General features: G+C 50.1%; 7 protein-coding genes across 7 annotated transcripts; 4 read left to right on the forward strand and 3 right to left on the reverse strand.

Moving 5' to 3' along the window:
• Window positions 1–905: 905 nt before the first annotated feature.
• Window positions 906–3,428, forward strand: MAA_02978 (uncharacterized protein; the record flags this gene model as incomplete). The annotated part of the gene is made up of 1 exon (XM_007820976.2): window positions 906–3,428. The coding sequence occupies one exon, from the start codon at window positions 906–908 to the stop codon at window positions 3,426–3,428; it is 2,523 nt and encodes an 840-aa protein (XP_007819167.2).
• A 2,944-nt stretch (window positions 3,429–6,372) lies between these two features.
• MAA_02979 (uncharacterized protein) lies at window positions 6,373–7,176 on the forward strand (the record flags this gene model as incomplete). The annotated part of the gene is made up of 2 exons (XM_007820977.1): window positions 6,373–6,642; window positions 6,706–7,176. 2 exons carry the CDS (start codon window positions 6,373–6,375, stop codon window positions 7,174–7,176), a joined length of 741 nt encoding a protein of 246 aa, XP_007819168.1.
• Window positions 7,177–7,542: 366 nt separating this feature from the next.
• Window positions 7,543–8,115, reverse strand: MAA_02980 (Cyclin-like F-box; the record flags this gene model as incomplete). Its single annotated transcript, XM_007820978.2, has 1 exon — window positions 7,543–8,115. The coding sequence occupies one exon, from the start codon at window positions 8,113–8,115 to the stop codon at window positions 7,543–7,545; it is 573 nt and encodes a 190-aa protein (XP_007819169.2).
• A 1,315-nt stretch (window positions 8,116–9,430) lies between these two features.
• MAA_02981 (HD domain protein) lies at window positions 9,431–10,051 on the reverse strand (the record flags this gene model as incomplete). Its single annotated transcript, XM_007820979.1, has 1 exon — window positions 9,431–10,051. The coding sequence occupies one exon, from the start codon at window positions 10,049–10,051 to the stop codon at window positions 9,431–9,433; it is 621 nt and encodes a 206-aa protein (XP_007819170.1).
• Window positions 10,052–11,157: 1,106 nt separating this feature from the next.
• MAA_02982 (NACHT and WD40 domain protein) lies at window positions 11,158–14,262 on the forward strand (the record flags this gene model as incomplete). The annotated part of the gene is made up of 9 exons (XM_007820980.2): window positions 11,158–11,775; window positions 11,824–11,879; window positions 12,086–12,857; window positions 12,894–13,022; window positions 13,191–13,441; window positions 13,533–13,843; window positions 13,901–14,127; window positions 14,184–14,204; window positions 14,242–14,262. 9 exons carry the CDS (start codon window positions 11,158–11,160, stop codon window positions 14,260–14,262), a joined length of 2,406 nt encoding a protein of 801 aa, XP_007819171.2.
• A 1,098-nt stretch (window positions 14,263–15,360) lies between these two features.
• On the reverse strand, window positions 15,361–17,758 carry MAA_02983 (N-terminal fungal transcription regulatory domain-containing protein; the record flags this gene model as incomplete). The annotated part of the gene is made up of 5 exons (XM_007820981.2): window positions 15,361–15,925; window positions 16,056–16,394; window positions 16,443–16,756; window positions 16,812–17,528; window positions 17,603–17,758. The coding sequence occupies 5 exons, from the start codon at window positions 17,756–17,758 to the stop codon at window positions 15,361–15,363; spliced, it is 2,091 nt and encodes a 696-aa protein (XP_007819172.2).
• A 3,685-nt stretch (window positions 17,759–21,443) lies between these two features.
• MAA_02984 (GTP-binding protein EsdC) lies at window positions 21,444–22,394 on the forward strand (the record flags this gene model as incomplete). Its single annotated transcript, XM_007820982.1, has 1 exon — window positions 21,444–22,394. One exon carries the CDS (start codon window positions 21,444–21,446, stop codon window positions 22,392–22,394), a length of 951 nt encoding a protein of 316 aa, XP_007819173.1.
• Between the last annotated feature and the right edge of the window lie 333 nt (window positions 22,395–22,727).

Below are 22,727 nucleotides of genomic sequence, written 5' to 3' on the forward strand. Positions count from 1 at the left end.
GTGATGCGCTGATGCAATCCAACCCTGCTTTGCTTTGCCGTTCTTGGAACCTATTGTACATATAAGACGCCTGGCCTGAATGACATTGTTCTATTCCACGTCCTAAGCGCCCCTTCCTTCTCGTGTGAATCTTTGGACTTGAAAACCTCAGTATACTAGGCTGGCATCAAGTGAGTTCAAAAGAACAGTTGCATTATCCGAAAACAAATAAAGTAAACTTTTATTGCCACGTACGGAGCATACACAATGCAATCCACTACCGATGCATCTAGGTAGAATGTACGATATACCAGCAACAGCTTTGAGATGATTTAGTACATTTCGCTCTTCACCATGTCGAAAGGCCTATTAAATTGGGCCTTTATTATGCCCTGGGAGTCATGGCTAAGGGGAGGCCGATTTGCAAACCGTACCTGAGGTACTCTGTATGGGAGCGGCATCTTGCATGGCACTATCTCTACCTTTGGCAAATGGGCGACAGCTTTGGACAAGTAATGCTTCTTTGGAATCATGATGCTAATATTGATAGAAGAGGGCGGGTGTAATTTGTTCGCGCATAAATTACCTGTCTTTGAGTAATAATCACCAACATCTTCGATCTTCAAATGTCAGCCAATGGTCTTTGCTTAACCTGGTTTGCACCTCCGTTTGCGTTTGCACTGGTTGTGGTCAATGAGACACATGCTACGTCTCACTTTCACGTCACTTTCACGTCACTTTCATGTCACTTTCATGCCACTTTCTACTTAGTTTTCTCTCGCCCGTTTCACCTAGCTCCGACAATATAAACAGCATGGACCGCATTCTCCCTAAGCCACTTACTTAAAGATCCTCAGCAGCAACAAAATTTTAGAGCCCAGAGAGTATTTTTTCGGTCCTCATCGCATGACAACGACACTCTTCCGATGGACTCGTGCTCTAGAATCACCACAAGTGGTGCGAGTCATCGCATGAACAGACCAAATTGTCCCTGCGAAGACTGCCAAATCCAGTTCGAATATGAGACCCAGACTCTTACGCCAGTGTCGGAGTTCACCCGCACGCTCAATGACGACGAAGTTCGCTCTCTGCTGTCCGGTTTCATCAACGACGCCATTATTGCCAGAGCCTCCTTAAAGAATACGCTGGAGAATCATGGGGACACTATCATATCGCGGTGGAAGAAGATGAGCCAAGTCAAGCGCCGGGCAGTTCTCGAACAAATCCAGCCCCCCATTGCAAACGAGACAGCAGTGGACATGCAATGCCTGTATAATTCGTCCGTCACTCACTTGGGCAACAGAGATAGCGTCATGCGGAAGCAGTTTTTATTGCCGTGGTTAAGTATTAACCGGCTTACGTCCAGCGTATCCGCATTGTTTGCCTTGCTACACGTTCGAACCGAGTACCATCCGCACGAGTGGGCATCTTTTGACACGGATCAGCTAAGTCAGCCCTGGAAACATGAATACCTCAAACTCGAAAACTCAGACAAATCTATATCCATGGAGGAAGCATGTTATGGGTCAATTGTGCAGCGTGACCATGATGCCGTCTCCCGCAACATTCTCGACTTTCCTCAAGCATCTTCGGTCCTGGAGGCGCAGGCACATTTGATGAGTTTACTTTGCAAAATTGTTGGCGGCATACTCCATGGCGCCGATACTTCAATTATCCATGGTTGCAGTAGATGGAATTCCCAGATCGCTTCTGGATGCAAACATGTTGGGAAGGTTGAAAATTGGTCAACCTATATTAACCAACCATTTTCAAAGCCAGTAGGCGAAGGTCTAGATTACATCATTTCTTTGGTGAGATCTCGAAGAGAGGAGGCTGAAGACCACTTTTACAGCCTCCAGACGAAGCCGGCATATTTTCGACAGCACATCAAAAATACTTGCAACAATATGGGCTCCCAAACGATCGCAGATGCCGAAGCTAGGCTGGGTGATGTCTTGTTTTCTGAATGTCAGATTTTTTTCCGCCTTCAAGAGTGCGAGCAAAAATGCATCGAGTTAAAGAATCTCCTTGATAATGAAGAGCTTCTTCCAGAGGATGGGGACCGTCTACGCAAAGCTCAGTTGCGAGCACTCGTCCGCTTGGAGACGGATATTTGGGATATGGCTTGCTACCATGCTTCAATTCTCCACCTCTACATGACAAGATCTGCGGAATTCAAGCACCTTTTTCATGACAAAAAAGTTCTTTCATTCCCACAGTGTTTGCAAATATATGCAGCCAGATGCCGTATAAGTCGGATATATCAGAGAGATCCGTTGGCATGCTACCTTGTCCACCTTGGGAGACTGGAGGTTAAACAGTGCCGGCAATTTGGGGCTGCAGATCTTGTTGCAGCCTTGGAACGCCATCTTCAAAGCAATCCTGGGGAGCTGAAAAGAGTGAGTGTTGATATGATGCGTAGCATCAGCACCATAGCCGCCGTAAGCGAAGCTAGACATCACTTGAGACTGTTTAGGCACAGCTCGTCTTGGAGTTGGATGACGGAAAGGTACAAAGACGAAATGAAAGCCCATCGGCAATGCACGGCCTGCGTGGAATGCGGACGGGGGAACATAAAAGAACAACCGAAACTAAAACGAGAACGAAGGCCACTAGGATTTGAAGAGGCCGGACAGCTACTGTTGCGTGACTTTTACAATAGGCCAGCGCCAAGTGGCCCGAAGAACATGGCTCGACTCCAGGAATCTAGGTATCAACGACACAGTATAGAATTGTTTTGGGAAAACATCCGTAACGGACTGAGACGCGGTAGCGAGGAACGGGCTATGCGGCACGAGACAATCCGCAGAACTATCGCTGCCCTGTCAGTGCATCTCACTGCTGAGTACGCAGAGGTCATACAAATCGAAGAGGCGTCCTTCACAGAAACAGCCGAGACAAAGCCCGAACCAAGCCCTTTCGTGCATTTTGGCAGTTCCAGCTCCAACAGTTGCAAACCAGTCATTGAAGTGGCGACTGCTTCGGACAAAATCAAGACCAGGAGCACTGAACGAGCTGGGTCGGAATCTGCCACGGAAGATAACAGCATCACAGAGAAGCCGATTGTCAAAAAGAGAGCAGTTCCAAAACATTATCTTGAGATATTCCATCTTATGTTCCCCATGTCATCTGAAGAAAGATGTAGAACGATCAAGTGGGATGAGTTCGTGCATTCCATGAACCACGCCGGCTTTATAGTAAGCAGCTGCGGCGGTTCGGCAGTCCGGTTCGAATTGCATGACTCACCAGACGACCAAGGCACCACGATCAGCAAAACCATTATATTCCACCGCCCTCACCCAGTTCCAAAGATTGATCCTATTATGCTACGTTCCGAGATTGGCCGCCGGTTGACCCGGCGATTTGGGTGGACGAGAGAGCATTTTGTCCTGGCTGGTGTAGACCAAACTCCAGGAGGGACGACAAAAACTACGGGAGAAGAGATTTAGCCAGGATTGGGCCGCTGTAGGCCGCAATTTGTGTTCAATGCGTTGCTTTGAAGCACATAATGGGGATGCTTGCAATGTGCTACATGGTATAGGTGATGCCTCTTCCAAGCAGAGAGGAAAACCTTCGATGAAACATACATATTCGTTAACGGAACAGGGGTGGACGAGAATCAGCTGTTGACAAAGACAGGAAGTGCAGAGATGGCGAATACAGTGCCTGGATAGTTTCACGTTCACCGAGGGTTATGGATGCAACGTACTTTACACAATGGATGGCTGTGAGAGTAACCTAGGAAAAAATCAAAAAGGCTCAAGGCAACACATGGCTCTCCCGTCGCAAGGATATGCGCCCAGTCTCGTAAACCTTTAAGAATCATCGTCGGGAATCTCCATGCTCGCACCGCAGCTCTTGCACAACCACTAGACTGCCACCCCATATTGCGTTCCGAATGGAACAAGAATAGACTCAAAGGGCATGGACATACGGTACAACCTTGTGCGAGGAGCGGTCGATGGTTCGAGTGCTCCCCCCCTCTCTCTACGATGCCCCTTCTCTCTACAATAGGTCAAGGTTAGCAAACTCGAGAAGGAAAAATGAACAACGTAACAAATTGTGAATATTTGGGGTGCGCATCGTGGTGTTTGTCAGAAGGTCAGAAACTTGCATCTTACAAGTAGGTTGGAGGAGACCGACCAGCACCCATGGATTAAGAAAGCGAATTCGTTCGAGGCAGGCGGTACCAAGCAAGTTCACCAGGGCTCATGTATGGAAACTGTGTCTAAGAGCGGTTACACAAGACGTTATCGTTGGTAGAGTTGTCGTGTATGTTGCGGTGGAACAAGCGGACGGGTTGCTACATGGATCGCGGCCCATGGATTTGTCTCGCTGAGGAGTGACGACGGGTTGGTTTCATTTGATGGCGACTTCATATATTTTACTTGAGGACAGGTTGTTATTATGGAAACGGGAGTGTGTGATGTAAAGGTGCATTTGATTACCGTGCTGTTTTACGGCGGTTAAGGCGTTGGCTGCCGCGAATGGCGCGGTCTCGACACGGGCCATTGCGAATTGTCGAAGGAGGCATATGAATCAGAGCGGGCTCAACAGAAGCAGCGATGGGAATGAAAAGCTGGCCCGGGAGGGCACGTCTCTCGGCGGCCGTGGCTGCAGAAGATGTAACATGTATATTGGTGACCATGCGGTGCTGCACCCTCTGAGCAGACGCAGGTGAAGTACAACAGTCTCTTGGAGGTTGGCTTTGGCCACTCCGAAGGTCATATCGGGTCGTTAACATGTGGTGAAAAAGCTGAGCAGCGATGTCCTGTTACAGTTTGCGAGTGTTGGAATACCTGTTGCAGACGCTTGGGCGTGACTTGACATGTCCTCGAACCCACGAGCGCCGGATACGCCGAGAGATGAAAATAGCCCTGTCGACCAGATTACTACATATCTTTGAGAAAGGGACGATCATGAGAAGCAGAGGTTCACAAGCCACCGGATGTGCACGGAGACCTGGGTAGTAGAAAGTTGAAACCGCACCGGAGAATGTGGGCTGGAGGGAGGACAGCAAGGGTCCCTGCGTCTCGTATAAGTATCAAGGACAGCTTTTCGTGAAGGCAAGAAAAGAGAAAGGCACGAGTGACAGTGTGGTGGCCAACATGTGCACCGGGTGGTGAGTGGCATCAGCATTTGCTCTCGCTGGTAATGTCAGTTCCGCAGGGGTAGAAAACAGCGAGATCATCGGAGCATGGGAGGAGCCAAGGAATGGTAGCAATGTCACGGCAAATATTTGCATCCACAAAGAAGAGGCGGTAGGGCGCAAAAGGAAAAAAAGATAAACACCATAAACTCCAGGTGGCATTCCTTCGTACTCAGGTGCAGTCTCATCAGGAGGACAAAAGTGACCCTATGACGGCATGAAGGCATGGTCATGCTCTCGAGCTAGTACCAGTGGAAGGAGCACTGGGCCGGCGCACTTGGCACCATGAACTAGCGGGAAGGTGCCACCAACCTGTGGTTGCATTCTGCCAACACTGAGGCGGACCAAACGGGTTTAACGTCTCTGGCGCCAACCCAGACCGACTTCCTACATCTTCCATCCATCCATCTGTCTTGATAATTGGACTGACCTCTGCATCTTTAAGACATTGCCACAGGGGCCATACTGAGGCTCTAGCATTGGTCGATGCCATTTCGCCGAATACTCGACCGTCACTCTCCAAAAACAGAATTTGATTCTCGTATCTGCGCAGACTGATCCTAGCGGATGGAACGTGCCCTCAAAGTCGGCCAGACACAGCTCACCTGTCAAGCCCATCGTCCGTGTCTTTGCAGCCCGACCAGGCAAATACTGTGGCTATTTCACGGTGGTAATAAATCGTTAGTCCATTAACAATTCAGTTGTAGGATGCCGCCCTAGTTTCTCGATACCCAACGTGGTCTTTTTTACGGGTTTTGTCCCCGGCACCTTCCAAGTCCAGACTCCAGACGGGCCTTTCGACTGCGGTACGCTGAGACTGGCCGAGATGATGACCTTGCCGACTTCCCTTGACATTGAGACAACAGCAGCCTTGCTGGGTGTGACCTCACCGGCCCCGGCACTTTCTGTGCTTCGAAGTTTGCTAGTTTGCGCTTGAGACTAATTCATGCAGGTGACCCGGTGCCACATCACCATCACCATACTCCGTAGTTGGCACGTAGCGCCGTGTGTACGACAACAGATCTGGTCATGTCCTAGTTTGCTATAAGAGGTTCGAACCGCCATCGCATGACTCTCAAACCTCTATCCTCAACTTTGTCATTCGCTTCCGACTCACAACACCCTGTGGCGGCTCTGTTCGGATTTCCTTCTCTTAAAGCTTGAGTAAAGTAATAACTCAAGAGACGGCCCGTTCACTTACTGGCACATCACTCTCTTTGTCGCCCCGCCTCATATCGCCCATCATGAAGACTGCCGTTGCTGCACTCGCTGCTGCTGCTGCAGTTGTTTCTGCTATTCCTAACGGAGGCATTCCTATTGATGCCAAGATCGCCTGTGAGAAACCCAACGTCAACTTCTGTTTGGATGACACGACCCTCGTGGTATGCGACGCCAACAAGGTTGGCACTCGCACTTTCTGTCGTGAGAGTCTTATTCCATCTCCTCCTGCAAGTGGAATTGGCTTGTGCTGGCAGAGTTCGAAAGACGCCGACGATGCGGTTTGCCAAAAGGCCGTAAGTCTTGCCAAATATGCATGGGGATAAGGTTATGCGTTGACATTTTGATCTATTGACCAGTGCGTCGTCTATCATCCAACTCAATACACCATTCCCGCCGCCCTATGTAACCCTACGTACATCCCGACGGAGGTTCCCAGATCCCCTACCTTTGGGACTCCTACTCACACCGCCAGCATTTCCGTGGGAACCTCGACAACATCAGGTCCTGTTTCATCCAGCACTTCCACATCAGGAGTCATGAGCATCCCGGAGGGCACCAGCCTGGGAACTGCCACTGTCCCCCATACCACTCACAGTGAGCCGACCAACCCGACAGTGCCGACACGTACCTCGACTGGTACTTGGTCGCCTACCGGATCCGATGATTGCCCTGCTCCTACAGGCACTGCTACTCCCACTGGAAGGCCCAGCAGCAACACGACGTCTCATACCACTTCCGACACGGCTATCCCGACTGCTGGTGCCAGCACCAACCATGTCATCGGAGCCCTCGCAGCCGCCGCCCTTTTCGCTGCTTTCTTGTTCTAAACTAGTATCCACGTTGCTCGAGGCATTTGTGCGCCTGTTGATGGAAAACTGGATGCCCAAACTCCTGGAGAGGCCAACATGAAATATGAATAATGAGTTTAGTCAAAGCAAGGATTTGTTTCACAAATGGAAGCTTTATACGAGCAATGCAGCAGTAGCGGAGGCGAATGACACGGAAATGATGCAAGAACAATACCCCAAATTTACAGTGGCCAACCTTCAAGTTTAGCAACAAGTAGCACCAGGCTTCACGCCAGTATATACAAACAATAAACACCATCCTTAATGCTCAAAGACGTTTGGTAATTTCCCAGACTCCAAGATGAACCATGTACATCCAGACCATGTAATTCCTTCCATGTGTCGTTACTCTTTACTCGGCCACATATTCTTATTAAACACCCACAACGATGGCGCCTCTCCAGCCCCCTGATACAAATAACTCAAGTACAGGGCATACCGGAACATGGCCGCCCTCAAGCTCTCCTCGGTAACGTCGTCCCTCTGCAGATCTTGCACCACTTTGTCAACCGTCAGCCCCCGAGACTCGGAGCCCACATCATCCTCACTTATACCGATTCCGCTATCCGAATCCCATTCTCCAGAGGTCCTGCCCGTCTTTTCAGCAAACGGCCGCCATTGTCTACAGCGAAACGCAACATAGGCAGCGAGCAGGAAGCTCTGCGGAATAGGTATATCCGTGGGCACGCAGCAGCTCGGGGACCAAATAGAAGTCACCCGGCGGCGCCGTGCCCGGCGAGCGCCCGACTCGAGCTTCAGAAGCGCGGCACCGGGGTCGATGAAGGACGGGACAGACGGGAACGACTGCGGGGCGAGTACGGCGTTGAAGCGGCGGGATGTGAGGCGCGCCGAGGGCCAGGAGGACGGAGGCAGGTGGGAGAGGATCTCGCGGAGTATCTCAGAGGGCAGGAGGTCCATTCTTTGGATTGTGGCGGCTGGGGGGTTGGGATGTCGCACTTGGCGACGCCGTGATGGCGTGTAAGTGGATGGTGTTTTGGGCGGATATGATGCACCTGCCGCCTGGATTTTGAAGACGCCCAAAAAAAAGGGGGAAGAGAGAGACGTACAGGATTGAAGTGAAGAGAAGGGATTTCGATATTGGCAGGCAGACGGGGCGATGAAGGGTCTGGATGTAGACGTTATGGTCCCGAGGTTGCCAACCGTCAAGGTTCACGACTTGCGAGCCTGGCTGGATGGGCCATGCCAGCATCGGAGCTTCCCTCCTGCTCCGCCAATAGGTACACGGCAAACAATGTAGTGCTTGTGAGTGATATTTTGGCATGACCACGCCTCTTCTGCCACATGGTCTTTTGTTTGTAGGACGAGTGTGCGCCTCGGCATGCATGGCCTTTGGAAGGCGAGGAAAATGGCCCAATGGATGTCAATGTGGCTGCGTGGATCGGTCTGATTTGCGGAAGAGGGCGCTTCGGGTCGCTATTAATACATGGTGGAATAAGCATCGGATGACTGGGATTGAAGGGCTTGCCCGTTGAGTATCCATCTTTATGGTGAAGATGAATGTGTGGCGATACATGTGTTGGGGAGAGCTATGATGGTCATGGACTCATGGAGACGAGCATGAGGCGATGGGCGGGCTCTTGGCGGCCAGTGTGCACTGTGCACTGTGGAATCTTGGACGTTGGTGTGCGAGAGTGGCTGTTGCGTTGTCGCTGTCTGATGGTGGCTACAACTTGAGGTGAATATTAGAAACCTTACGTAGCTGATGGCCTATAAGTGCGTTCCATGTTCACAATGCTTTTTTTCTTTCTTTTCGGTGTTGCTGAAGTCGCTTGCATGGCGTATTTGTGGTTGTCTAAAAGTAGATGCCGCTCGGGAATACGCATGATCCAGTTGCATCGAGGGTGGGTTGACAAGGATTAGCCACCGGGGCATGCAAAAGTCGCGACAGTTGATACTTTTTTTTTGTATATTACATCAATGGGGTAGTTTTAGCATGGTTCGTGTGTTCTAGTTTCACCATATATAATCTAGTTGCGCGGAGGAGGCATGCAATTCGAGATCGGGGGTTTATTTCAGAGGGATGTAACTAACATGACAACACACACTGGTAAATATATAATAATGTGGGCAACAATTAAACCGCTACATGACGGATATGGCATCACCTATTAGTAAATCCTAAACCATTGCTCTTAAAACCATACTTTTTATTGGTACACTGTCTCCTTCTCATCACCAAACATTACATCTTTCTCCCCATCCGCAACCCATGTCATGATTCAGTCTCGTCCCTCCACCACTTCTGCATCAACACAATCCTCTCTGTCCTCTCCCTGGCCAGCCTCCTCCCCTCATCCGTCTTCATCATGCCCTCCAGCCGCACCAGCTTCTCCTCGAAATGCTCAATCGTGTTGCCCATATCCCTGTTCTTGGCGCCGCCAAACGCAAACGCTCTGCCTATTCCCACGGCCCCAATGGCATCCAACCGGTCCGCATCCTGGACAACCGCCAACTCGGGATGCTCCTCTATCAGCTTCACCACCCTGCTCGGGTCCTTTACTTCGCTCGAGTAACTGACCCCCAGACAGATTGCTTGTACTTTTTCGGCGAGGCTCTCCGAAGCACCAAAGGAGCGGAGCACGTCCAAGACGAGACGGGACGAGTCCTCGCCTGGCTTGAGGTACTTCTTGTCGCCGACGTCGTGGAGCAGTGCCGAGAGTGTGACAATGCCGAGAGAGGTGCCGGGGAGTGTGGCTTGGATGTGTTTGGCGAGGCGTAGGACGCGCTGGATGTGGTTGAAGTCGTGGGACGGGTCGTAGTTTGCCATGTAGGATTCCACGTAGTTGGTTACTTTGGCGACGAGGCCGTCGTCGACGGTGAATTCTGACGCCATTTTGGGGCTTTGTGTGGTTTTGTCTGTGTTCAAAATGTTGGGTTGCGATTTGACCGCCTGCGGAGCAGAATGCGGTTGGGAGACGGGGAGAAGCTGGTTGACGCCGATTGCACTTTCCAAAATAAGCTACGGTATACGTGTCCTGGCCAATCCGGCGATCGAATTTCTAAGCATGGTTTCCGAGTCGCGTAAATGATCAGGAGGTGGTTGCGGTTGCTGCTTTTGGTGACGGGGTCGCATCGCGGGGTCAAACGAAGGGTCGATTCGACGCGACGCGTTTTCACGTGGTTAGACCAGCATCATCACGATTTATTTTGTAAGTGTTTCTTTGCATTTCTTTGCATGTTAGACTTGCTTTCTGTGGAACAGCGCCAACGTTCATCCACACAGTAGTATCTCTAGCTTGCCTCTGTTCTATCACTGGCATACACCGACATTTAACTCAACCGCCGACCGGTAGCTGCTTCTCCATCCCGGCCCAATCAGCAATGAGAGGCTCTCTGCAATGCTGGCAGCTGGTTCCTGGGGATGGCGTCTCAACTCATTGTAGTAGAACAGTCGACCAGGCGCGTCTCCTACCGGCTTCCTAACCAGAGTGGGCGGATATCTCTACACAGTTTCTCTTATTGAGGCTTGCTGAAATAGTGCTCAATGACTCGACTGCGATCGATTCGCCACCCCATATTCGTAAAAATAGAAATGCTAATAATTTGACTGCAGGTGCGAGAACATTGCAGGAAGAGTAGCAAGTAGAAAATTTTCGCACACCCAAGGACATCAAATGCTGCTGCATCTTGTTGGTTGACAACACGTAAGCAAGGCTGTTAAAGTTACACAACTTGTGCATGCAACCATGGCGATGTTTCTTGCGTGTTTGTCAGATAATGGTGGGGTGGCTGAAATGTTGGGCAGCAATGCTTCTCGTCCTTAGGAACATATTTGTCTCGCAGTTTGGAGAAAAAGGGGTATATCACTTCAGCAACGCTCCCGTCTACCACACAGTACAGTATCATCATCTACTGCGGTCTACTATAGTATATCGCAATCACAACAACATAACACGATATATCGGTGTTGCTCTTGGGACCAGGTTACTCTGGCTTATAATGCCTCGGCACAAGAAGTCGAAAAATGCATTCAGTGGGCATCACCTCCAACAGGATGGTGCGGCCACGGCGCCAGCTGAACCTGTCCCGACGAGCCATGAGATCCAGGCATCTCTGACCGTCCCGGAAACGAAGATGTCGGCAGAAGTTACGACGCAAAGCTTTAATCTCTCCCAGAATCTTTGGAATCAGGCTTTCGACCAACTGGCGAAAGACGAAGAATCTCTCGTTGAGGCCTATTTGAAGATCTTGGCCAAGTTACTCTTGGACAATACGCTTGAAGATGCCACTGCCAAGGAAAGCAAAGAGTATTTGACCCAGCTTTTAGGCAGACATGAGGTTTCCAAAAGAGGAGACAGCTCAGTTCCTAGACTCTCTCAAGCAGCAGTCAAAAATCTCAAAGCCGAACTTGGAGACCACACTCAACGACAAAAGTTCATGTCAATGCTAGTAGAAGATGGCAAAGCAAAAGCCCTCAAATCGCAGAAGATTGCGGAAACACTTGGGAATGTTGCGGGAACTCTTCTTTCGGTTAAACCAATCGTCGACGCTGTGCTTCAAATCCCTCAGACTGCACCTGCTGCGCTGCCTTGGGCTGGAATTTGTGTTGGACTAAACGTGAGCTATAATTCCGTTCTTAAACGTTTACATGCCTATCAATAATAGTGGGAGGCAAAAGCTCTCTTGACTCGGTTCCGCGCCAGACACTCGCACCCTGGGCAGTATGATATATCTATATGTGCTGAAAACGATGTATAAGTATGTTGTATTGTATACTCTGGAGAGTTACCCGTCAATACTCGAGAGATCAATTACCCTAATCACCCCGGAGCCTGCCTATCGTATTTACTGCGCTAGTCATCAGTCAGAACGAATCAATTTTGAATTGTATAAAATGTTAACTTCTGTTTCACTAGATTCTCTCTAGGCCAGCAGCCAAAGTCCAGGCTTACCGCGATGGACTCGCATATATAACGTCCAGAATGAACTGGTACGGCGCCATCAGTCATTATCTCCTGAGTCAAGAAGATAAAGAGAACGAGTCTCCCGCATTGGTGTCGCGAATACTGGAAGAAAGAGTCCGCACTATTTACCAGGCTGTTATTGTATTCCAGATGAAGGCCGTCCGATACTACCACGACAATGTTCTTGGCCAGATATTCACAGCTCAGGAATGGGACAAGCTTCGGCAGTCCGTCATAGACGCCGAAAATGCGTTTTCAAAAGATTGGGATACGTACAAGAAGGTGCAGGCAGAGCAGCTCTGGGGCAAACTCATGCAGAGCGCCAAAAACAGTGAGACACAGCTCCGAATGATGGGTGAGACTCTTGAGCAATTCCTGTCCCGACAGAAGAATATGGACGACGAGAGCAGGGACAGAGAATGTCTCCGAGCTCTATTCGTTTTGAACCCACAAGATCACATGCAGAACATCGAAAACAATAAAGAGAAACTATGCAGCGATGTATGCCAGTGGATATTCAAACACGACAAGTACGTTGCATTCACGGATTGGAACGAAGGCAACATGCCAACATGCCGTTTATTGCAAATAAAAGCTCCAGCAGGGATGGGGAAGACGATGCTGTTGATTAACATCATTCGCCAACACCTTCACCAGCCAGCCGCACTTACATCAAGCCTGGCGTACTTTTTCTGCCAAAGCGGAAAGTCAAATGCGAGAAGCGCGGCAGCAGTTGTAAGGTCGTTATTGTGGATGCTACTAATCCAGCAGCCACATCTCGTCAATGATTTGCGACGCGAGTTTGAAATCTGTGGTGAAGCGCTTTTGACAGACGGGCTTGGATGGGAACCTATATCTCGATTCTTCAAAACAACAATAAGCCGTGAAGATGTTAGACCGGTGTGTTTCTTAGTTGATGCGCTTGATGAATGTGAGGAGGGATTAGACAACTTGCTTCAACTTATTTCGGATTCAATTTCTTCGCCAAAGATCATGTGGTTAGTCTCAAGCCGCCCAGAAGTCAGCTTTGAGCCTTCACGGGAAAAACAACAACAACAAATATTACAGGTGCTGCATATTTCATGCCAGGCGGATCTGGCTGAGCGATACATCGAGCACAGGCTATCGAAGCTGTGTCAGTCTAAGCTTGGATGTGAGACCTTTTCAGGGAACATCCCACAGCTAGTGCGCCAGGAAATAAAAATGAGAAAGGAGACCAACCTACTATGGCTCTCATTTCTATTCCGAACCCTCGATCAAACTCCTGGTAAACAAGCTATCAACGAGATAAGACGGTTTCCACACAATCTGCGATCGTTGTATGATTAAACTTGAGAGAATCAAGAAGCTAGATCATGAGCGGAAACAAGCTTGTTTAGAGATTCTGATGGTTGTCTCGCTTGTATACAGTCTCCCGATTCACTTGGACACGCTTGCCATAGTTCTCGGCTACGATGAGAACCACAACTTATATAAATATGTCGAAGAATGCAATTCTTTCTTGGTACGAACTTACAGCCATGAACAAGGCGAACATGAAATCAACATCATCCACAACACCGCTAGAGAATGGCTAGAAGGGAACAGGGGGGAACTTCTCAGCGAGAAAATGCAAGGGCACGCAGATATTGCCAAAAACTCAGTCAAGGCCATGTCTCGGTTGAAAGCTATCGATATTGAGCGCTGGAACACTTTCGATATTGTGCGTTGGACGTCGGAAAGTAATGGTATTGACCCGCCTTTATGGTACGGAGTTCCTTATTCTATACAATATTCAGGCCTGTTCTGGCTCTACCACCTACGGGATGCAATGAAAACGAACCCCGAAAACGTCAAGGAGCTTTGTGATATTGGACTAGGCTTCTTGAGGGAGTACTCATCTCAGTGGCTGTTCTGGCTTCAACTTCTTTCCCGGACTCTCTGGGTTACGGGCTTTCGGAATGTAACGCAGTTTCCGCTTGGAAAAGCACTTGATTCAATGGATAAGTTCCTAAAGGTTTTACAAGTGAGTTTGTAGTAGCAGACTATAAGAACTTGAAGAATCTTGCTAATGAATCATAGGCCTCTGAGCCGCACCTTGAGGTTCGCCGCTCCATAGAAGTTGTACAAATATACACAGCTGAATTTCAAGCTGAACTAAATACGCTCATACAAGAGTTTCTGATTGACGTATTTTTTTTGCTGGCAGGGAAGCGTTTTGAATTTGAGGAAAGAACAGCCCCAGAACTTGCACTTCCACCAGAGAGTAGCGTGTCTGCCGCAATCCGAAGCAGAATAGACATAACATTCCTAGAAGCAGTACGTCTTCAAGACCCGAATTATCGTAGGATAGCCAGCCTGGCGAAAACGTGCGGGCCGGCATGATACAACATGCCTACACTCACTCTCAATAGTATACCTCGGGATATTGGTGGGTGATTCGAGTTCCTTCTTTCAACCCCGCGTTTTATGGTAGCAAGCATTGACTATCAGACTGGAGGTGATGGAGACTACATGTTATTATCATTTTTCTTTAATTCATTTTCAATTTGTTCTAGTTTTTTAACCTATCCAAATGATCGTGCAAGCACTACATCATGCAAGGCCCAGTGACAACCACATGTTATTTTACTGCTGGTTGGGATCAAAGATTCCTGTATAGAAAGAAGAATACAGCGTCTGTCCAATTGAACATTGGGACTTGTGTATATTCAGATCTAAGTGAGGAAACCTGGCGGAACTCTATGGGAATCTGCGGTCATGCTTTTGCACTTGAGCCAGGCCAGGTCACGGTCACTCGATCTACTCGACTCGCTACGTATTTATCCCGAGACAATAACTCCAACGGAACTTTCCAATACTCTCAAGCTATGCGGAAAAGCTACCAAGTAGACAATTCACCTGGTATATTGTTAGATATTGCAATTACATGTACGGAGGCGTAGAGTAATACGCCCTGCCAATTGTGCGTAGGAAGCCCCCTTACAACTACGACTCCCTGTCGCAACTAGTAGGCTAACAAGGTATGAGATGGCACATTTGCCGCAACTCACGAATGCGAGCTCGCCCTTTTGCGGCGGTTAATGCATGGCATTCTTTAACCAAGTCCGTCCCCTAGGACGGATAACAGACCCCTTGGCTGCTGTGCAAGGAACATTCTCGAGGACAGCACTTCAATGACCATCCAAATCTTCAGGGCATCATATACATTCAACCATTAACAAGACTACAGATCCTTCTCTCAAAAGCGGCCCCAACGTCACTCGGTATCCTCAGCCGGCGCAGGCTCTTCGTCTACATTCAAATGGGCATAAGTCTCCACCAGATTCTTCAGAATATGCGAATTCACATCCTCCTTCTTTTTGACCACACTAACAGGCCAATGGCTCCGCACAGCCTGTGCCATATGCCTTCTCTCATCTTCTTCGTCCTCATCCAGCCTCACTGTGGTTTTCAACAAGGAAAGCTCTTCCTGCCGCATCCGTCCGCGAATGACCCGAAACAAAGCCTCGGCCAAATAATGGTTGCGGCGCTGGTTATAGAGCCCCTTTGCAACAAGAATCAAAGTCGATCGCAGGGCTTCAAGTCGAGGTCCGGCTGCTTGCTCTCCAATAGCGTCGATGCACTCGTACCCTGCAAGTATGAGTGGTATGACGATGAAGAGGTCCATGGCCTCAAAACCATGGCGGAGATAGTAGAGTCGGACAAGGGTCTGGAGGTGTTTTCTGGCGTCGTCGACAATCTGTTGCGGCGTTGGTTCTACTTCTGTTGCTACATCAAGTAGCGGCTCATAGATGGTGAGTATGAGGTGATGATAGTACATGCTGTCATCGTTGCATGTTAGCCCAACCTCGTCTTTTCATGACGTAAATATGCGACGTTTCATCGTTTCGAAATGTATTTTAAATGATATTTTGGGGATTAGTTTTGGATTTGGGTTTGGACAGGGCTTACTGAAGTTGTAGGTGCCCAGGCAAAACGATTCTCTTTGGTTGGAGTGGTGCCGGTAGGTCCTCGTACCAGCATCTCAGTCGCGCAAGAAACTCGTTGGCTTTCTCGACGGTTACCTGCGAGCCTTCCGAAAAGGCTGCTTGACAATATGCGTTCATGATAATGCGAAACTCGCTTCTCGCCTTGAAGACTGGACCAAAGTAGGATGGCGAGAGGTTACGGGTCAACGGATACTTGACCCAGACCTCACCGTAAAATCCCGTTTCTTTTGAAGGATCTGGCAGTGGCCAGTCAGGGGGCGTTTTCAGAAGCGGAGGAAACAGAAATGAAAATCCAACAAGCCTGAATCAAATCAGCCGGTGAACCATATCGTAGACCATTGGCACTTACGTTTCCCAATTAAACAAGGCCCATGCGGCGAATGCCCTGCCATTCCTCATTCTTTGATTGTGCATATACATGCTGCTGTCAAATAGGCGAAGCTGGTGAGCCAACGCGATGGCCTGGATTCTATAGGCTTGTCCTATCTCGTCTAACCCGCAAAGGTTATGGAAGACATTGAAGAGTATACCGGCCTGTACAGTGGTGATGCGTGCTTCGGTAGCTTCCAACTCCCATAGACGTTTCGCCTCAGCCAGAAAGCGATAAACGAGCGTATTGGGATTCCAGTACTCGGCGCGATTCGAGAACCGCGGGTAGCAGACCTGTGATCCGGTGAGACAGGACCCATTTGTAGAAGGAAGTTCGAGAGCATCATACGCAAGAGTACGCAAGCATAATGTTGACGAGTAGAGCTGAGCAAAAGTCCTGTCGTCTTGCGGCCAAGTCTTGTAGAAATAAGTCCTTTTGAAATGCGGCAGCGAAGTGGTATTCGCAGCGAAAGAAGACGCCAAGCAAGTCTCTCATGAGAACGTCGTCCTGGCAAACCGCGGTCCACCACGATATTTTCGCCTTGGAGAGCTGGGGCTCGATAACCTCAGACGCATGAAACGGCTTCAAATAGAGGCTCTCGTATGCGCCAGATGCTGAATTGGGAGCAGAGTTGGTGGTGGAGGATGCGGAAGGTGTCGAGTCCTGGCCTGTGGCATAGAGTGAGGTTGCCTCGAAGATGATGGAATCTAGATAAGGATTGTGTTGCACATAATCTTGGGGGATTTCCGATTTGTACGGGAATTCATATCGAAAGCGAGTCTCGGGCTCAACAGCCATTTGAACCAAGACATCCCCAGCCCGCACATGGTTGAGAATGGTGACGACATCAGTTCCATGCCTGATTCTGTTCAATATGTCGTGGGCCTCCTGGGTTGGCACCGTCTTCAAAAGCTCAAAGAGTTCTTCGTGCGCAGTTGCTTGGTACTGCAAGTGGCTGTAGGCTCTTTTGAGAGCCTGGGACTGTCTCTCCCCCGGTTGCGTGGTGTAATGGCATTCCATCCGTCGTTGGACACACCGACGACATGCTGGCCGTTCGGCGGAGCACTGTCAGAAACGCAAAACCGTCATCATCCACCGCGCAGGCACCAGAAGTCATCCCCTGGAATTGGCCCACATACCTTGGTCTTGTGCTTACGACACTCTGTGCACGCGGCGGCGGCAGAATGAAGCCTCGAAGGCAGCGTTGGCCTTGGTGCCGGTGCCGGTCGGGTGCCCGTTGAGGGGAGCAGGGGGCGCAACCGCCGTGCCTTGTTAGCTACGGCGTGCTCGGGCATTTCTCTTCCGTCAAACTGGTCATCCTGCCTTTAGAATTGGGGGCAGGGGGAAAGTTCTGATGCCTCGAAGACTCGAAGACTTGGATAATGATTGCTGAGGGGCGTCAGGGTGGGGAGATGCTGCGGTCGCTGGTGAAGGGCCAAGGCGCCCCCGGACGCGTACCAGTGACGTCCGGTGTGTATTGTTCACTTACGTCTGTATGTATGTACTATGTACGTGCATAAGGTAGGCATAGTGGCGAGACATGAGCCTTGGCCCTTGACTTTGGTAAGTAGATAGCCCCCATCATTCACCACCAAAAAAGCAACATTGAACTGGCCAACTTGTCCAATCTGCTTTAATCTACTCCCATCATCGCCCGTCGAGTCTGTCTCAACATTTGAGTGAGCCAGAGTCTCTTCGAGAACATCGGCACACGCAGTACCGTCAACTCGGCTTCTCACCACCGCCGGCAATCAACTCTTCGATCCATTTCGTTCCCGAGAACGGCATTCGAGCTTCTTCAACACTCGAGGTCGTCACAGTTATCATGTAACACATACGATGTGGTGTAGGGTTGTATAGCACACGGAAGCCAATTCGACAAGATCAGGCATACATGCTGGGTGCTTGAAAGACGATCGATATATCAGCGGTGCCGAAACTGAACAAAGGAACATGATTGATCTTGATAGCGTACCCAATAATTGTCTTTCCAACTGCTTTACACCCACTTGCCGCCTCTTCAAGCACATTCCGTAGCCGCAAACACAGAGCCAAATATTTATTCAACTACGGTAAAAGTGGCAAGCTGTCAACAGTGTCTGCAATAGAAATACGGACTTCAACTCAACTTGTCTATCCTTTAAAAAACGCAGAAGGCAAAGGGACTCAACAAAACGCTAGTGAAGCAGGCCATGTGAAAGGTGACAAACACACGGCGTAAAACATGGAAATGAGAGGCGCAGCTAGCCAGCATGAATAGCTCTGCTCTGCCCTACCTTCTTTAGTGCCCATGGGTATTAGTATAAGAGCCAAATAGTAGCAGCACTCAAATAGTATACCCTTTCACTGTGGTGGCTATCAATATTGTCCAGTATGTAAGTGTAAACTTGTTGATAAGTATATTCTGTCATAGCTTGTTGTGTATTTTCATCGAGTCACCCTTCTGACAAATTCTGCCATCAGCTTCTAGTAACTAGTGATTGTGCCAAAGTCACCAGGGGTATAGTAACGAGGTCAACACCGCAGCTTCTTGGCTGCCGCCTCGACACGCACCGAGCAAAAGCGGCAATTCGGCCATACACATCTCTTGGATAATAAGCCCACTACTGATCGTCAGGCTCCGCAATTCCATGCTGATCACCAAAGCCTATATCAAATAGCCTTGGCTGGAAACCCGGGAAATGCCGCCATCATGGTCTGGTTGTTCCCCCTCAAACTGACACCACTCGTGTAAACGCAAGCGCCAGGCGGTCTGCAAATCCAGAAATTGAACTCTTGGTATCCCAGCATTACGAGGCCCTTCCGGCCATATCTGCACATATCAGCGTACTTCCGGTCATGTGCTTTCTTTCCAATGCAACCTTTCCGTCCAAAGTTGGATATTTACGAACCAGGAGGCCCCAGATACTCGTTAAAGGGGGCAAAGCGCACAGCTCCCACTGCATGTATTCTGCTCTCGTGTGACCTTGTTTACATACCCGCCGACGCTAAACAATATAGAATTGAGGAATCAGGGTCGATGACTTGCGCCGCAATAATCTTGCTTTATGCCACATAGTCGAGAGAGGGTGCGTAGCAGCATCAGCTCGGCGCACGAAGGCGGGCCGCATAGAGCGGGAGAGTCCGCGGGTGTGAGTGGAGAGAAACAACACGTTTACCGCTAGCTAAGATAACTCTCTGTATCCAAATAGAAGTCAAGTTGCATTGCCATTTTTTCCATGCCTGAATGAGCATGACAAGGGATGCTGGGGGGGCAAAGGTTCCGCGAGGCACAGCAACGTCGAAGTATAGTTACCATGAGCCCAGCATATGCATATAGGAGGGTTCCATATTGAAATCAGGCGGACACGCGGGCCATCAGTTGTCTGCTCCAGGGCCGCGTAGACACAATACTCTCTGATTGTAGTGGGATCTTCAGCCCGCGATCGACGTCTTTATGTGCGAGGCTATCCGGAGTTGTATACCTGTACCTACTTAAGTACGTGCTTGGTACTAAGTAGGTGAGTAGGATACGAAGCAGCAGTACAAACGAGGAAGGTGCAATGCATTCGAGATCGTCATCAATAGCCATGTGCGTACGTCGAGTCTTTCCTCGCACCACGTCTCGACCCAGCGTCCGCAGTTCCTTCCTTCCTGACGCATGACACCCATATGTCGGTAAAGGCGGTGCTCCAGATACCTTGCAGGAATGCCACCACCGATGACGGTCATATTACGCCGTCCTTGGACATGCATATCATCGAGGCCAATCCGCAGAGATATTACAACATGCATTAACTAGACGCAAAGGTCGAGCGCTCGCTCGCAGCAGCCGCGAGCGTCGGCTGGAGGGGAAGCGGGGTACATGCAAAGAGCAAGTCCATGCCTGTAGAAAGAGCGTGCCTGCCCATTGGCGGAAGTGCAGGGTGACGTTGCAAGGGTACATGAGCGCACCAAAAAAAGGCGTGAGGGGGCCCCATCGGACCCCACCCCCTGACGCCGGCCCAATCAAGCGGTTCGTCTAGACGCCGGCATCCATGGGCGTGTGTGCACAACTCCCGTCATTGGCTGGGCGCCTCAGACCACGGACAAGTCACTGTCCGTCCATCATTAGTCTGTCGGCAAGCTACTGCGTCTTGATGCCTCTTTCATGCATCGTGCTGCGTCTTCGTGTTGTCCCCCTGCCACCGTTTAAGCGCCGGCCTCTCTGATTATCCCCTCATCCCCTCCTCTTCGGACTGGGACTGCCCTTTGTCGACTGTTGTCCGCTCGCGTCTCTCTCGCCTGCGCCGCCTGCATTCGCCTGCATTCGTCTCCACTCCGTGAACAAGAAATGTGATAACATCGTCGGGCGAACTGAGTTCTGTGTATGTATGTATGACCCATGGTCCCATGTCCATCCCATGTCCAACCTCCCATTGGATGGCTGCCTGGGTAAATAGTGCCATCATGTCTTTTCATTCTTGCACATGTCTCCCAAGCGTGCAGCTGGAAAAGTCAACCAGGCGGCCATGGCCAGCCATGGTTGTTTGTCAAAGCCGACTGTGAGGCACGAGATGCCGGCTCGTTCATATAACATGGAGCCAACACCCCCTTCGTTTCCTCTTTCTCTTCCTTTCTGCTTCAGCAAGTTCTGTCAACTCAAATCCTCGTTTCTGTTTGTGTGTTGTGTTTCCCCTTTTCCCTTTGCCTTTTTTCCTTAGCCATCGTAGAGCTGGTCTCTATCTATTCTAATATACATCGTCTCGAAAAGCCCTGCAATATTCACCACATACACTCAATCTCATTAAGTTGCTGGTCAGCTTGAGAGACGAATTATTCACTACTGCTATTGCATTATTGCCTCGCTGTTGTTTTTTGCTTACTCGCCTTAATACACTATCCCTAATAGCGGAATACCGTGGATTTTACTTGCTCGCCGACGCTCAAACCAAGTTCAAATTACAAATTGTTCAGGATCTTTGTCATTCGATTGCATCGTCAACTACAAGACTAATCAACATGTCGGCTATTCAACTTTCTTTCTCTCTTCGCGTCTCCTCGGGCGTCAAGGCCGTGCACCTTCTCGGCTCTTGGGACAACTACGTTGGTCAGCTCCCTCTCTCCAAGGACAAGTCTTCTTCCAAGTCTGGTTCCTGGAAGGGAACTTTCCGCTTCCAGAACTCTACCCTTGAGGCTGGCCAGCGATACTGGTATTACTACATCATCGACGGTTACCATGTCGCCCACAACCCTAGTGTTACCTCCACCACTGAGCCCACGACCGGCCGTGAGCTGAACATTCTCGACGTGCCCTCTGGGAAGTCTGACAAGTCCGACAAGTCCTCGTCCCGCCACCACAAGTCTTCCTCTTCCTCCAGGGATCACAAATCGTCATCCTCGTCGTCCAAGTCGAGCAGCAAGAGCTCCTCGCGTCATCACTCTTCATCCAAGGACAAGGATAGCCACCGCTCGTCGCGAAGTCGATCATCACTCTCCGTTGACATCCCCAAGGGACGACCTCTCTCGGTGTCCCAGATCAAGGCTCCCAAGCCCATGTCTCCGCACGCGACCAAGCACATCCTCGAGTCTGACTACTACGACAATGAAGCAATCGAGGAACTCACCGCCCGCTTTGGCAGCGCTGGCATCGACGAGGAGGATTTCATCACCGACTTTGGCACATCTCCCGTCTCATCCAGTGGCTCCTCCCTGTCGTACCGCTCCGACAGCTCGTCTCCCAACTCTTCCCTCTCCGGCTACAGCACACCAGGTTCAGACTGCAGCACATGCACTTGCGAGCGCTACGGAATCACCCGCAGAGGCGAGCGCGTCAAGCTCGACTGCGGCGGCTCCAAGTGCGGATACGGAGACGATAGCTCCGACTGCTCCAGCTACGCCAGCGAGGATGAAGAGGACGAGGTCCACTACTCCCGCAGCCACTCTCGCCGCCATGGAATCGTTGTCAATTGAAAGGCCAGTGCTGAAAAGTGAAAGATACGCGTGTTGGTCATCAGAGGAAGGCCGAATTAGAGAAATCCGGCAGTTCATTCCCTTGAGCAGGCAGACGCTGACGAACTGGCGTCTTGCCGTCTTGCTCCCCAAGTTCTTGTTGTGGTAAATTCCGAATCAGTGCAACCTTTTTGCTTGCATTTACTGTACCCCCTCACCCGCAGCGTAGAAAGCCGCGCCAAGCAGGTCCTTGGAGTAGGCTGGCCGACTCAACTGCGGGTGAAGACTAATGGGTCGATGCTGCGGCCCCCCGTAGGCACATGGCCGAAGCTGGTGCCTACAGGAGTTTTCGTT

This window comes from Metarhizium robertsii (assembly GCF_000187425.2).
Source record: "Metarhizium robertsii ARSEF 23 chromosome Unknown MAA_Scf_4, whole genome shotgun sequence".
In the NCBI taxonomy this organism is placed as follows: domain Eukaryota; kingdom Fungi; phylum Ascomycota; class Sordariomycetes; order Hypocreales; family Clavicipitaceae; genus Metarhizium; species Metarhizium robertsii.